Here is a 14,764-nt window from a genome sequence, read left to right on the forward strand (position 1 = left end):
TAGCAACAACAGCTCTTTATTAGTGACTTCAGATCTGAGCAACTAATCCCAGCCGCAGCAGCCCCTTATATAGGGCTGGCTGCGGCTAGGCAGCCAATGAAGGCGATTTGAGTTTGCCGCTCTTGGCAGGGCCAATCGTGGCAGCCCGTTTACTGGCCAATCGCATCAGTCTATGGCGACCAATCATGATCGGCTATCAGCGGGCCAATCAGGTTTGCAGGTTTCGAGCCTGCTAGTCCGGAACAGATTTTGTACTGGCAGATTTCTATGTATTAATGTTTTCCTTTTTTTGCCCAGGATTCAGAAGGCATTGACATCATGCTGGGTGTTTGTGCCAATGGCCTTCTCATATATAGGGACAGGCTGAGAATAAACCGTTTTGCCTGGCCCAAGATCCTCAAGATTTCATACAAAAGAAGTAACTTCTACATCAAAATTCGACCTGGTGAGGTAAGCATTTTCACAAAGAAAAAGAAGAAAGATTTTTAAAAAGAGAGAGTATAAAGGATAGAGAGGACATATTTAGCATTTTTCCATTAAATAAGAAATAAAAATAATGTAGATCATTTGAATGATTTTTTTAAAATCATGTGTCAGCAGATTTCAAATTGGCTCAATAGGAAGTATTTGTTTTGGGTGTCATTGCATATGCCTCTGGTTTTTTTTAAGCATAGTATAGAATGAAAAATTAATCTAAAGGATTTTAAAGGATTTTTTTCCCTCTTAATTTATTCCAAACATAGGACGGAAAAATTCTATAAAAGTTGCTCTGAATTCTTTTTCTTTTTGTAATATTTACTTTCCTGGTAGAGATTAAGGAGCTTTCTTTCTTCCCTTCCTTTTGAATTCATTGTGAAGATTATCATTATGAAGAAAAGATTCTTGTGTCAGTTGTGTTTGGAACAGTGCCTGCCACTTTTGTGATTTACGTTATATTGAGTAATTAACCTCAAAAAAGTAGTAACAAGTGATCATATGTAGACTAAAACCATATGAGGATGTCTGTACTTCAGAAAGCTCATCTACACACTATCCTTGCCCTGGTGCTGAGATGCTCACTTTTTAGAGGGTAAATCCTTCCAAGGAAGCCTCTATCTCAATAACAGCCTGCTACTAATGCAAGCTAAAGCCTGATTAAGGTGATTATATGGACATGAGAATTTCTACTAGAAAGCATAGTAACACCTTCCTGTTCCTTCTCCAGCAAACATTACGATTCATCTGGAAGCAGCACCTACCCCCAGACTCTGATTGGCCTGCAGTAGAACTGTTCTTCTCATTCAGTTGCTGGGCTTGCTCTGTGCCTCTACAACTATTTCCATGGTGGCTGCCAGAAAGACTGAATGCCTAGCAAATAATGGCTTTTGTAGTGGTGGGAATAGCCAGTGGGTCTTCCTTGAGATTGATATTCCCATTGGAGAAACATTTGTCAGTAGTTTGCAAGAAATTAGGTCAGTTATATAATTATTTATAAAGCTTGTCATGTTCAAAACTCCATTCCCTAGGAAGCAAAAGAACCGAAAGAGTTGTAGGGAGGAACAAGAATCCTAAAGAGAGAAACTGATCAGCCTGTTGTCCTTTGGGGACTTAAAAGAAGCCACCTTTCATTTGTGAAGCTACCTTTGTACCGTCTTGGGCCATTATAATTGTGAAGGCTTGTTTCTCCCACTCCTTTAAAGGAAAATAAGGACCTGAGAGCTCTTGTCTTCATTTTATTTGTCTACTCTGGGAAAACTAGACTACTTTATTGATCATTTTACTTTTTCCCTGTATCCACTGTCTGTACCTACCACTGTCAGTCTCCTTGATTCCATTGTTTGCTGGGTACTGCAGCCTCTACCCCTGTTTTGACAGCAAATTTGCCCAGTTCTCTGCAGAAGTACTGCATTTAGGACAGTGATTTAGGTAATTAAATGCTTTCCTCCCATCTTGGAGACAAAAAGAAAGCACATGGACAAAGGAATGCATGTGGAGAAGCACAGAGAGCCTCATGGTATTCCTTGTGGCACAGTTTGTGGTTGACTGACAATTCTCGTCCCCCCCCCTTGTGTTTTCAGTATGAGCAGTTTGAGAGTACCATTGGTTTCAAGCTGCCCAACCATCGCTCAGCTAAGAGACTCTGGAAAGTTTGCATTGAACATCATACTTTTTTCAGGTGAGAAAATGGGAAATTAAGAAAGAGTTGAGAGTCTATAGTGAAATGTTACAAATAAGACTGAGAAATGTGAGTTTGGAACTTCAAATCCTTTCTAGGACATCCCTGTATTAGATCCCCATGGAAGCTCCTTTCAGCTCCTTTAAACAGATGAATATTCCCACCAAGAAAATTTTCAACCAGACACATTACAACATATTCAGTATTATTTTTTTCATTTTATCAGTGTTGTAATTGGGCAGCAAACATATAGAGATATTATGTGTGGTGCAAACAAATGACTGTATAATTGGACTAGATTTGATAATGTCCTCTTAAACTTAATTATTTTAAGAGCAATGTCGCAAAGTATTAAGAGTTATCCCCTTCATCTTTATGCAGACTTAAGGCCCTGTCTCTCCTATAATTACATATTTTACTTTTCAGCTGTGTTATTCTGTTTTTTAGCAGGTGGTAATACCTGGTTGGCATTAACTTGGTTCAGGAATTAAGCAGGATCAGATCAGATAAGATGAAAGATCTTCAGTGAATAGCAGGGCTGTTGGCTAGACTGGAAAGTTGAAAAAACATCCTAGAAGAAGTTAATGATAAACCATTTCTATGTTTTTGCTAAAAGAAAGGAAACCCTGTGTGGATATATCTATGAAGGAGACTCTTTTTTAATTGCATCTATGAGGTCACAGTTGAAAACAATCTGATGGCACATAATCTTTATTGCATGATGTGTCACGATCCTGCTTGGCATATAGAGTAGTTTTAAGATTTTGAATCTAATTTTTAAAACTTCCCCCCAGGGCTTTATACAAACTCCATATTTGTGTTGATAAAATAACAGATGTTTGGAAGCAGATGCTATCATATTAGTACAACCTACAACAGTGGATATATTTATAGAAATATAAATTATCTTCCCCCAAAGAGCTGTGTCAGCAGATGTCAGCATACACAACCAATACAAAGGGTTCAAATGAGAGATATGTGCAAATGTGGCCTTTGTTCCACATCCCTTTCTAGGGGAAAAAAAAAAGGGCATTTGGGAGAAATGAGTATAAACTATTTGTTTTCAAAGCACCCTTTATTGAACTAAGTCCAGTTTGCTACTTTAAAAATATTACAGACTTTATATTTGTCTTGTGTGGCTCATACAGTTATTTAGTATGCTGGTCAAATGAATAACTTAGATGATAATTAAGTTTACTAATTGAATGGTTTGAAGATGGCACTACAAGAGCAGAACAAATGGCCATGAGGAAAAGAGGAACCAGTGAATGGATCAGCTTCTTGGAACATCTCTCCAGATCAAAAAGAGTGCTAGGATTATCTATATCTTTGCTCCATTCAGAGCCCCTCTGCAAAGAAATTGTAAAATTGTGATCTCCAAAGGGTTTGAGAGCTTGACGAAGAGAGGGAGAAATCACCCTGCCTAAGTTGTGGTTTGGCATCTTCAAATGGACATTGAATTGTCCTACCTACTCTCTTAAATACTTTAGAAAGTTGATTACTAATGATTTTCTGGTTCTTAACAGCCCCTGAGAACAATGTTCATCGTGCCAAGAGAGTTTCCTTCTATTCTAGATGAAGGAAATTTTATGTAACTTTAAGGATTAAAAAGAAAAACTAACTTTTTGAACAATAGCAAAAGGGGGATGAGAATGTTGATTTTGGCAAGTTAAAGGACTAAATGGATTTGAAGGAATATTTCCTATGGGATATTTAACTTTATATAAAAGAATATGTTAAGATTTTAAAATTAACTGTAAGGAATCCTCCTGTGAGAAAGTTTTGTTGATTGGAAAATAAACAAATAAAAGGGGACTTTGAAGATTGACTTGAGGGAACCAAAGAGAACTAAATATTGCAATTAAAAGAGAAGATGCCCATTAAATTCAGTAGAGCAATATTATTTGACTCTGGAAGAAATTAAGGTTGCTTGGGAACAATATACTCACAATTTACTTGCAATGTTGTTTGATACTATGAAGAAGGATATAACTGAGGCTATGGAAGAGGAATAGATTTTGCTAGGTAAAATGGATATTTCAATATGGATATGAAAATAGATGTAAAAGTGCCAGAGTACAAGAGTTTATATGGAAAAGGATACCATGATAAACATACATTTGAACTAGCCGATGTCTTAATAACAAAAGAGGACATACAAATAATAAATCAGAAGAATGATTTGGAAAGTTTTTCTTACTTTGGATTTACAAAGGCAATGTGCTAAATTACTGAAGCTGGAAAGGAAAGAAAACAAAGAGAAAATGATAGGAAATAACTTATGGAACTTTATTTGATGGGATTAAAGATCAAGCTTTTTAAAAGTAAACAAAAAGAATGTAAAGTGAATTTATTTGACCAGGATTAAAATATATATATTGTGGTTCCTGGTAGCTATTAATGGAATTTCTTTTTGATCAGGACTCAATGACAAAATTTTAAAGATCTGTTTATATATGGGGATACATTTCTTTTGCTTTATTTCTAGTAATGTTGGTTTATAAAAATAATTTATTTGAAGTCTCTCTTTCTCTCTGTATGTATGTATGTATATGTAGGCTACTATTTCTAGTAGTGCTTAATAGACGGTAGCTGATTAGGACTGAGTGATGGGTTTTTACAATTGAACTATTAATGAGCAAAGAAGAGATTTTACTTTCTTAATTGAAATACTAGAAAAGGCATTAAGTTACTGAAGTTGTTTAGACTTGTTTAGAGGAAGTGGGGAGTCGTCTTTTATGTATCTTTTTTCTTTTTTTTTTTCTATCTCTGCTTTTCTTTCTTTTTTTTATATTTTTCTTAGTTTGTATTAGTCTTTTATCTTTCCATTGTAAATTTTAATAAAATGATTATGAAAAGAAGGGAAAAAGCTAGATAACTCCTTGCTTAAAAGTTTGGTCTTTAGGCATGGAGTTTGATTTACTAAGCTACTGCTACTTCAGCAGTTTCTTTTTCTTTTTTTCAAATAGTCTTTATTACTATTCTCTTGATAAAATTCTGATTCTGAAACAGAAAATTTGCTTAGTCTGAGATAAACTTTCTTGTTATTTTGCATGTTTGCCCTGTATCTGTAGGTGACATAGTAGTTGGGTTAAAAAATCCTTTATATGGGATAGTAAGAATTTTCAATGTTGCATACCATTTGGCCATAGATTTTCAAAGAAATTGAAAGAAGAGGGTCTGTTATGTATAATTTTCCGTATACATACAAATGTTATAAGCTGCTCTAGAGAGTGGAAAGCCCATTAGATCAGTGAGATAAGGAGTCACAGGTTTTTAAAATGAATCATAGAGATCTAGGAAGCTGACATAGTGTAGCTATACTGCCTTGAGGCATAAGAGCTTTTTAGACTTTGTAGAGAAATTAATAGGAGTAGAATTTTAGATTGCATCAAATCAGACTGCAATAATCATGATAGGAACTGGAAGACTTATAAAACTGACCCACAGGAAAAGTGTGCAGCTTTTTTGCCCCAACTTCTTGGAACATTTAAAAGCAATGTTTCTCTTTCCTGCATTTTGTAACACAAACTAGATGTCTATCATCTCAGTCTGTTTAAAAGGAGATCAAATCTTTGCAAGGCGGAGATTTTTAAGAAGAGACTACTAGACAGTCACTTATCTGAAATGGTATAGGTTCTCCTGCTTGAGCAGGGGCTAGACTAGAAGACCTCCAAGGTCCCTTCCAGCTTCTATTCTATTCTATTCTATTCTATTCTATTCTATTCTATTCTATTCTATTCTACTCTACCCTACCCTACCCTACCCTACCCTACCCTACCCTACCCAACTAATGTAGCCATGAGTCCACAGGCAAGCCCTTTTTCATGGCAACCATCTGGTGAGGCCACATACAGCATACTATGAAAATTTCAAAAGTATTTTACAACTTCAAAGGTTACGGATCCTTACCCATTACAGTTTTCTTTCTGCAGGCTGGTGTCACCCGAGCCTCCTCCAAAAGGCTTCCTAGTAATGGGCTCCAAATTCCGCTACAGTGGGCGAACACAGGCTCAAACCCGGCAAGCCAGCGCTTTGATTGATCGTCCTGCCCCTTACTTTGAACGCTCCTCCAGCAAACGGTACACCATGTCTCGCAGCCTCGATGGAGGTATGCTGCAAATTGGGGAGGGGGAGGGAGATTGGTTCCCTGGTGGGTATGGGAAGGCTTTGTTCAAAGGATGGAACCAAGTATTGGGGGTGGGTGGGTGGGAGGCTGAGGTCTAATATCAGAATATTATGTTTTGCTGGTAAGATATAGAACATTTTTCTCCAGAGGGCTGTGGAAGGATTCTTTAGTTGATCTATAGCAATGATCTTCAAACTTGTGGACTTCAACTCCCAGAATTCCTGAGCTAACATGATTGGGGGAGGAATTCTGGGAGTTGAAGTCCACAAGTCTTAAACTTGCCAAGTTTGAAGACCCCTGATATATAGGGGAAGCATGAATGGATTGCAAAAGGCATTATCTAGTAGATTTTGGCTTATTTTGACCAAGGAAAACTGAACCTCCTTGGTATTTGGATGGGAATTTTCATAAGAAATTCTAAGACTATAAACCAGACTGGAGTGCCAGAAAAGTATCTGGGAAGAAGGAAATGGCAAAACATTTCCCTATTATTTTATGTATTTATTTGGTTCAAATTATATTGTTGACATTCTTGCTAGTGAAGCAGAGCAAATGACTGTATGGATCTGAATGCATGAATTATTCTCAGCCAGATGTTCAGACTGGATTTGGCATTTTGGCCACCTATTGAGCTCTTCCCAGGGACCTGGGATAAGCAGATGTGGATGTTTTATTTAATTATTGATTAGATTTATAAGTTGCTTGACTCTTACAGAAGTCTAAAAAGCAATAGTAAATTCAATTTTACATGAAGGAAAATATGGTAGCAATTCTAGAGTGTTGCTTTTCTTGTAGAGATGAATGCAGTGTCAAGCTATGGCTTATCCATAATTAATTATCTGATTGAGACCTGCTCTCCTTTGCCAGCACAAGGAGGCAATTGAAAGTTAACAAATAGTTTCCAGGCTTTAGAAATATGCTCCCTTGGGATTTTTGCTCCAAACCCCCAGTGCAGTTAGCTCACTAAGATGTATACACTCTCTTTGATTCTAGATAGAAAAAAGATGCAGATATTGATTAACGGATGGTTTCTCTTTTGGGCAATCAGCCTGCCAACAGTGATTAGACATCAATTGCAAGAGATGATACAGAGCAGCTACTAGATATAGTTTCCCATAAAACTTCTCATCAGCATAGTTTTTTCATTATGTGGTCGATGTTGAGGTTCACAACTCTTCCAATAAAGAAAACCCAAGAGAGAAGCTAAAAGGCATTCTCCTTCTCCAGAATGGTACAATTCTATTCACAATTTTCTGGACAGGGAAAGGCTCCCTTCCTATAAGTAGGTGAAAGAGTTTCCCTGTCTATAAATTACATTCTCTAAAGCAACTCCAGGTTCTTTTCTTTGAAGATTAACAAATGTGAAAGCTGAGAGAAGATTGAAGCTATTCCACAAATGACCTGATCTCCTCTATCCTTTTGTATAGCCATGATTGATTAACAACTGTGTATCCCATGCTTAATGAAAGTGACCTCATTGTCCTTAGTAGGCAAGCATCATGGGGCACCATCTTTTTAGTGCTGTCAAGATATGAAAAAGAGGCATAAGGAGCCCTGAATCACCAGTTTTCTCCTCTTAGCAATTGGATGTTCTTATTACATTGTTCTCTTACACTGAAAAATCAACTAAAGGTGGAATTCCGATTTCTGTTGAGTTGCCAACATCTTCAGAAGAATTAAACACCTAACTGTGGATGTATTTCAATTTAAAGGCTAAAAAACAACATTTATTCTGAGCATTTGTTATTGCATCTAAAATAGTATTATCAGTGTGAAATAGTGAATCTTGTTCATGATAAATGGAATTATCTTTTGCAAAATATTCTTCTTAATTCCTCAATTTACAACTATTCATCCTCAAAGCTATGGCTGTTGCACTACCTCTGCAGCCATCTGATTGCAATTTGGGTATTTAATAACCATTTTGCATTTGTTACAGTTGCAGCATTTTGTAGTCACATGGTCCCAATTTGCGATATTCACAGCCAGCTTTCAACAAGAAAAGTCAATTGTGGAAGCCAGATTCACTTAAAGACCATGTAATTCACTTAACCACATTACCTGGTTAATGACTACAGTAAAATGGTTGTGAAATTGGTCTGGTCACATAATGACTGCATCATTAGCAATTGAAACTCTGGTCCCCATTTTGGTTGTAAGTCGAGAACTACCTGTATAGAAAAGAGTTGTATCCATAAAATATAAGGGATATAGTAGGAAGTAGGCCATACTTCTAGCTTCTATCCACCACTTGTGAAGCATTCCCATTTGGATGATTTAAATAATGTGCAAATCAATTGTTATACAGATAGATACTGTAAATAGAAACATTTTAGGATTATCAAGGAATTCAATCCTAAGAAATCTAAGGCATGCAAGCAAGAATCAAACTAAAATTTGACTGTTAGAAGTTGGTTTTATGGCACTGCATGTTGTACACCTCTAAAGCATGTCCCCAAAATAGCTTTTGAATTGTTGAACACAGGAATTCTTGAACACAGGGGCATTTAGACAGATTGGAAATAATATTTTTGTTGTATTCAGCTAAAGTCAATGGGACAAAATAGGGCTGCTCTCTCTCTTCCTCTCTCTCTTTGTCTCTCCTATGCAGAATTCTCCCGCCCAGCTTCAGTGAGTGAGAATCATGATGGAGCAGAGTCAGACAAGAGAGAAGACGACAGGTATAGGGGGAGGACAAGATCTGAAGATGAAGAGGTGACTACTCCAACAAAAATCAAGGAGTTAAAGGTACAACACCTACGTTATACTTGATCTGCATTTGGAGGGTGGATTCTACACTTGATATGCAAACATCTTAGCTTCCTAGATACCAAAAATATTGTCGAAAGCGACGGTAATATTATTAATATTTTTCCTATCTTTTATTTATTAGAATACTTCTCAGTCTTTATAACAAGTTCTCACTGGCAGTTTATCATGCACTTGTCATCATACTGTTCAGCTTCCGGTATGAATTTCCAAACTGTAACTTCCATTGTTAAACTGCTGTTATCTTTGGAATCTTGTTCCTTGGGGAAACCAGTCATCCTGAAATCTGAAGACTGGCCTTTTATTTCCTGATATGACACAGGAAACATTTGCCCAGTGTGTCAGTAACTGTTTTAGAAATGTAACAATAGCACTTAGACTTTTATACCACTTCACAGTGCCTTATAACCCTCTCTAAGCAGTTTACAGGATCAGCGTATTGTCCCCAACAATCTGGGGAAGGCTGAGTCCATCTCAAGCACCATTAGGATTGAACTCCAGACTTAGGGCAGAGCTAGCTTGTAATTCTAACCACTGGGCCACAAGGGCTCAGTGGTTAGAAGCATAGTTTCTCCACGATTAGAGATATTCATCCAATTTGGGCTTTTAAAGCTGAATTTTGCTGATTTTCTTCACTGTAGGCAGAAGGATAAACCAGGACGCTGCACTGCTCCATTGCAGATACTGTGGTGATCATGGAGGCTTTTTTTATTAAGTAACAGTGTCTTGACAAGTTTGTCTTCCAAAGAGCCTTTCTGGAAAAGGCAGTATCGTCCTTTCTCTCAAGTTGGATTCTTCTAGGGTCCTATTGCTTTAATATCTAACCTGTATCTGGATGTTAACCCCATTCTTGTCCAGAGCCACTGTCTTTGACAATGCCAGGGACAAATAAACAGCATTTACAGACATGTAAAGAACAGAGCTCATGTCTGCTGAATCATTGCAGTTGTGTCTTCTTGAGCAGCCAAAGTCCTGTCCTTCTGATTCTGTAAAACCTTTATGAAGAAATGACTTTTTTTGTATGCGTGCCGGCAGATTTCATTCAAAATGCATATTACAAATCAAGCAGGGTACGAGGGCTACATGGATTAATACAATGCTATACAATTGATGCAGTGGTTTCCTATATCTAGAAAGATGGTGACAACCTCTTATAGAAAGTGTGCGGCATCAAAGATTTATTATTTTATTGATACCTGAATTAAAATTGTGGCAATCTTGTAGCCTATTATAGGAGTTCCCTTAACTGATTTATCCTCCCTCCTGCCTCTTTTTGCTACCAGCCGGATCAAGAAACCACCCCAAGGCACAAACAGGAGGTATTCTCTGGAATGTTTTAGTTTTTCATCAATGCATTCCTAGTTTTCATCTTTTAAGAAATGCCAACATTGTATGTGGCCCTTTCTAATGGGATGCAAGATGCAGAACAGGGTGGAAATGAGGGAATCTTCCCCTTGATACACAGACTGCATCTTGTACCCCATTAAGTCAGCATTTTCCCTTCATCTTGTCATGTGAGCAAGAAGCTACAGTTCTTCAGCTACTTGCTTGCTAGAAAATCATAACTATTTTGTCATCCAACTGATTCTTTTGCTTTTTCATGGCATTCCATTATCCCTGATCCTTCCCTTCCCACCATCCCGGCCCTGATATTTTCAGGAAGGAGATACTTTCTGAAGATGCAGACATAGCCTTGACACAAATTTACATAACTGAATTGCAGGTCAGAATGTTCAAAGCTTTAAGCCAGAACTAAAAATGGGATCTAGATTTAATCATTGGCTAAAGTGCCAAGATATACAAAGCAACATCAAAAGGTTGCTTTTATTGTTCATTTCCCCTTTTTAATGTTCAGTCTTATGAGGCTATGAATGTAATTGTTAGATTATTTGAAAAATGGAGCACTGTATTTCCCCCAAACCAGTCAAAATATCTTCCATGTAGCAATGTGTATGTTTATAATGTCCTACGAAGCTTATGACCTACAGATGGCTCCCACCAAGCAGATCAAAGTTTGGGAATTTTTTATTTGTTTTTATAGCAGAATTGATAATTAGTTTAAATTCCTTTGAATTACATATAAAAGTTTTTGTTTTTATTTTAGCAAATTTGAGTAGTAACAAAATTCAAGCTCCAATCAGGATAAAGAAATTTATTTACAAACTGAGTTTACTATGCTAGATGTCTATTTCTCATTATTAGTCTGGCTGTTCCACAGGCTTCTGACATATAGATATTCTCCAGGCACCTGAAGTTCAGCGCCGGTTATTCCCTCCATATTTTCTCATCAGTAATTTTGCATGTTTTATTGCAACCCTGTACAGTCCTTATTTACATCATCAGCATTATGTGAAGGGACAATTGGCAAACTGCTTCAGAGATATGCACTCCTTGTTTCTCAATGTCTTGTGAAGTTCCCCTTACTCTTGGTCTAGAACAGGGGTGTCGAACTCACAGCATCGTAGCAGCTTCACATGACATATTGGCACTTCCCTACCCTTTGCTAAACTGGGCGTGGTCAGTGCAAGACGCATCCAGCCTGCGGGCCGTGTATTAGACAGCCCTGGTCTAGAGTGAGGGGAATTAGACATAATGGATGGGAATTATTATGTGAATATTTCCTCTTTTCTAATTAGCTTGCATTGTCCAAGAAAGTGAAAACTTAGCCACAGTGAAAACTGTTATGAGTTTATGAGTATAAACCCAACTTTATGCTCAATGAACATGTATCCTATATTTGGAACTCTTTTTCTTGTTTTGCAGTTTATTTTGGCCCATCTTCAATTTTTTTTTCATTCCTTCAGAAATGTAGGTACAAACTACTATAGGAGACCGTTTTAACACTGGCTTCCCTCTGTTTGTTTCCTGGTCCATGAGTTGCTAATTCTGGAATTATGGAATCCAGGCTTCACAGACACTCTAGAATCTCATGTCTAGATAAGAAAGAATAGTAGAAGCCTATATAACTTAAGAGGCAGCTTTTTGATCCTGAACAATCAAAACAATCAATAGTTCGATCCTTCTAAGCCAGTCTTCTCCAATCTTCTTGCCTCCCAATGGATTAGATAGCAACCTTAGTGAACTCAATTCCTCCTTGGCCAAGGGAGGATGGGAACTGAAACCAAAATTGTGGCTGAATGATTTACATTGTCTATTATGTGGAGCCTTTACTTTCTAGGCCATAAGGCCTCCAATTCTAAATACTCTGAAGCTCCCATCTCACAAGCATCTCACTCCACTCATGTTCCTTCCTCTAACCCTCACCTTAGTTGTTACCTTCCCCTCTCCATCCAAAAGTTTTTAGACAAACCAGAAGATGTTTTGCTAAAGCACCAGGCCAGCATTAATGAATTGAAACGGACCCTGAAGGAACCCAATAGCAAGCTTGTGCACAGAGACCGGGATAGAAGGCTGCCTTCCTCACCTGCTTCTTCTTCACCCAAACATGAAGATGAGACGCCAAAAGGGACCCCTGAGAAGGCCAATGAGGTTTGTTTGCTGTTATTCTAATGATATAAAATTATTCATGATGTATATTGGAGTTACCCAATTTTGCTATTTATATTTATTTACTTGATTCTTCTACCACTTAGAAGAATTAATCTAACTAGTGGCCCAATAAAACCATCCTTACTACTGCCTTCCTCAATTTCCTGCCTTCCAAATGTATTGAAAGTAGAACTGCCATCATTTCCAGACAGTGTGTGGGTTATAGTCCACACATCTGAGAAAAATGATATTGGAGAAGGTGACTGTTGATGTTTTTGCTTTTCTCCTGTCTGTATTATCAAACTGTGCTGCATTACATCTCTTGATTATTTACTTTGCAAGGGCTCTGTCTTCTGATGCTTTAAAATTGTAATATTGTCAGATTTAGGTAAACATTCCATAATATTTTGACAAGGAAGCTTTTTTTCTGTATCACCTCTGCTGTCTCTACAAGATCCTTTCTTGTTTATTCCAATAATTATGAAGTTATGGACATTTCTCTAAGTACTGGCTTTAATATGAATATTCATATTGAACTAGAGAAAGTAAAGCTGTGCATTACAATAATGGCTTGAAGATTGCCAAGCTTTGATTAGATGTTTGTGTTCAACTCTCAACTATCCTGGGCTGATCTTCTAATCAAGAGGACAAATAGCATTTCAGTTTGCGCATTATAACAATTTACCTCATCATTCTTTTCTTTAAAGGCAAGCAGATAGAAGGTCCTAGGAACATATATATGCTCATAAATCAAATTTTGTATGTGTGTGTCCCTTACTTGACATATAGATAACATCATTTATTGCCTATTTTAGGAATTATACAATTTCCATAAAAGATTTTTCAAAATTTAAGACCTTGCAGGCAAAGCTTAAATTGAAAGGTAAAATATTGAATAAAGCAGACATATAACATTACATTTTGGTAATACAACTGTTGAGGTAATTCCTCGTTAGGAGAATGAGTGCACACAGGGAGACATAGTAAGAGTGGTGAAGAATAACACACAACCAGCACACAGATACACTGTATAGTAAAATGTAGGTTTTTACTTCCAGTAAATGGTTAAGCAAAGTTCAACAAACAGTCCAAGTCATTCACGATTAAAGCAGTCAGTTTTCAGTCCAGGGATAATCGAATATCCAGTATCATAAACAGTTCAGTAACAGACTTGCATCAAATCCAAGAATAATGATGATCAGTAACAGTCAATAGGGAAATGCAGGAACACACTCTCAGCAACAACAGAACAGAATGACCCAAGTTTCTGGCTCTATCTGATGGTCGTTTGAGGAACCACACCCAATTACAATTTTAGCATTCCCTTAAAGAGACAGTGTTAAAATGTCTATCCTGGTTTATATATTTTCCAACCCACCTCTTAGGTGACTTACATTCCTAACAACTAATAAGCCTATATCACAAATGAGAATGCCACGAATAGGTTAGCAAATATAAATGATCGTAGGCTGACATATTACAGATACATGGATATTACAGTATTAGACTTCCATAAATATGAAAGCCATTTACCATGTGAATCATGGCAATGTGGCCTATAAGGTTAGAATAATGCATAAGCCAAACGTTTTTTCAAGTACGTTTCCCACAGTGAATCATTGTCATGTAAGAAATATATGTAGTAATTTCCATGTACAAAAAGCTGTTGTATGCAGATTTATCCAAGATAGTTGAGTGTCTATAAAGCAGTGAGTGAAAAGACTGAACTCTGTTAAGACTAATTTTTCAGAAGAATTGTTTTGAAAGTAAAGTTTCATTATCTTTTGCATGGGAAATTTTTAAATTATGTTCATGTGTCGTCATACAGAAATTTGTGCCAGGAAAAGTAATTTGCATTGTTATAATGAGTTGGCCCAATTACTTAAAGGTAGTAAACAGATTCTTAAAACGTATCTCTATTGCCTCTCAGTCCATATCCTAGTTGGAATGCATCAGGAAGTGAAAGTAAGCTAGCAAAAAGGGAATCCAGAATTTATTTAATAGTAGATACACTCTCTTTCCCACACAACTTATATAGCTAAGTGTGAAAATATATCTTAACAGCAAAGCTCAAATGGAGTGTAAAGAATTTCTTAGAAACTTCTTATTGCGGAATATATATTTAGCTTCATTTGGATCCTAATCTTGATAAAAAATACTCCAGTGCATATAATACTATAAAATACAGTCATAAACACATAGTAGTAGTCGGCCTTCAAGAT

At 36.9% G+C, this 14,764-nt stretch overlaps 1 protein-coding gene across 15 annotated transcripts in view; it reads left to right on the plus strand.

Annotated features, from left to right (window-relative positions):
• Nucleotides 1–14,764, plus strand: part of EPB41L1 (erythrocyte membrane protein band 4.1 like 1) — a 197,053-nt gene that overhangs the window by 159,405 nt on the left and 22,884 nt on the right. For 13 of the 15 annotated variants that reach the window (XM_087929097.1, XM_087929098.1, XM_087929109.1 and 10 more), the window contains 6 exons: nucleotides 298–450; nucleotides 2,058–2,155; nucleotides 6,091–6,266; nucleotides 8,896–9,032; nucleotides 10,337–10,372; nucleotides 12,351–12,542. In XM_087929097.1, coding sequence (XP_087785223.1) covers nucleotides 298–450; nucleotides 2,058–2,155; nucleotides 6,091–6,266; nucleotides 8,896–9,032; nucleotides 10,337–10,372; nucleotides 12,351–12,542 — 792 coding nt within the window. The remainder of the gene's footprint in view (nucleotides 1–297; nucleotides 451–2,057; nucleotides 2,156–6,090; nucleotides 6,267–8,895; nucleotides 9,033–10,336; nucleotides 10,373–12,350; nucleotides 12,543–14,764) is intronic. The other 2 variants (XM_087929105.1, XM_087929104.1) reach the window with 1 other exon arrangement.

Source organism: Pseudonaja textilis, chromosome 3 (assembly GCF_049901715.1).
Source record: "Pseudonaja textilis isolate UNSWEBS1 chromosome 3, rPseTex1.2, whole genome shotgun sequence".
In the NCBI taxonomy this organism is placed as follows: Eukaryota; Metazoa; Chordata; class Lepidosauria; order Squamata; family Elapidae; genus Pseudonaja; species Pseudonaja textilis.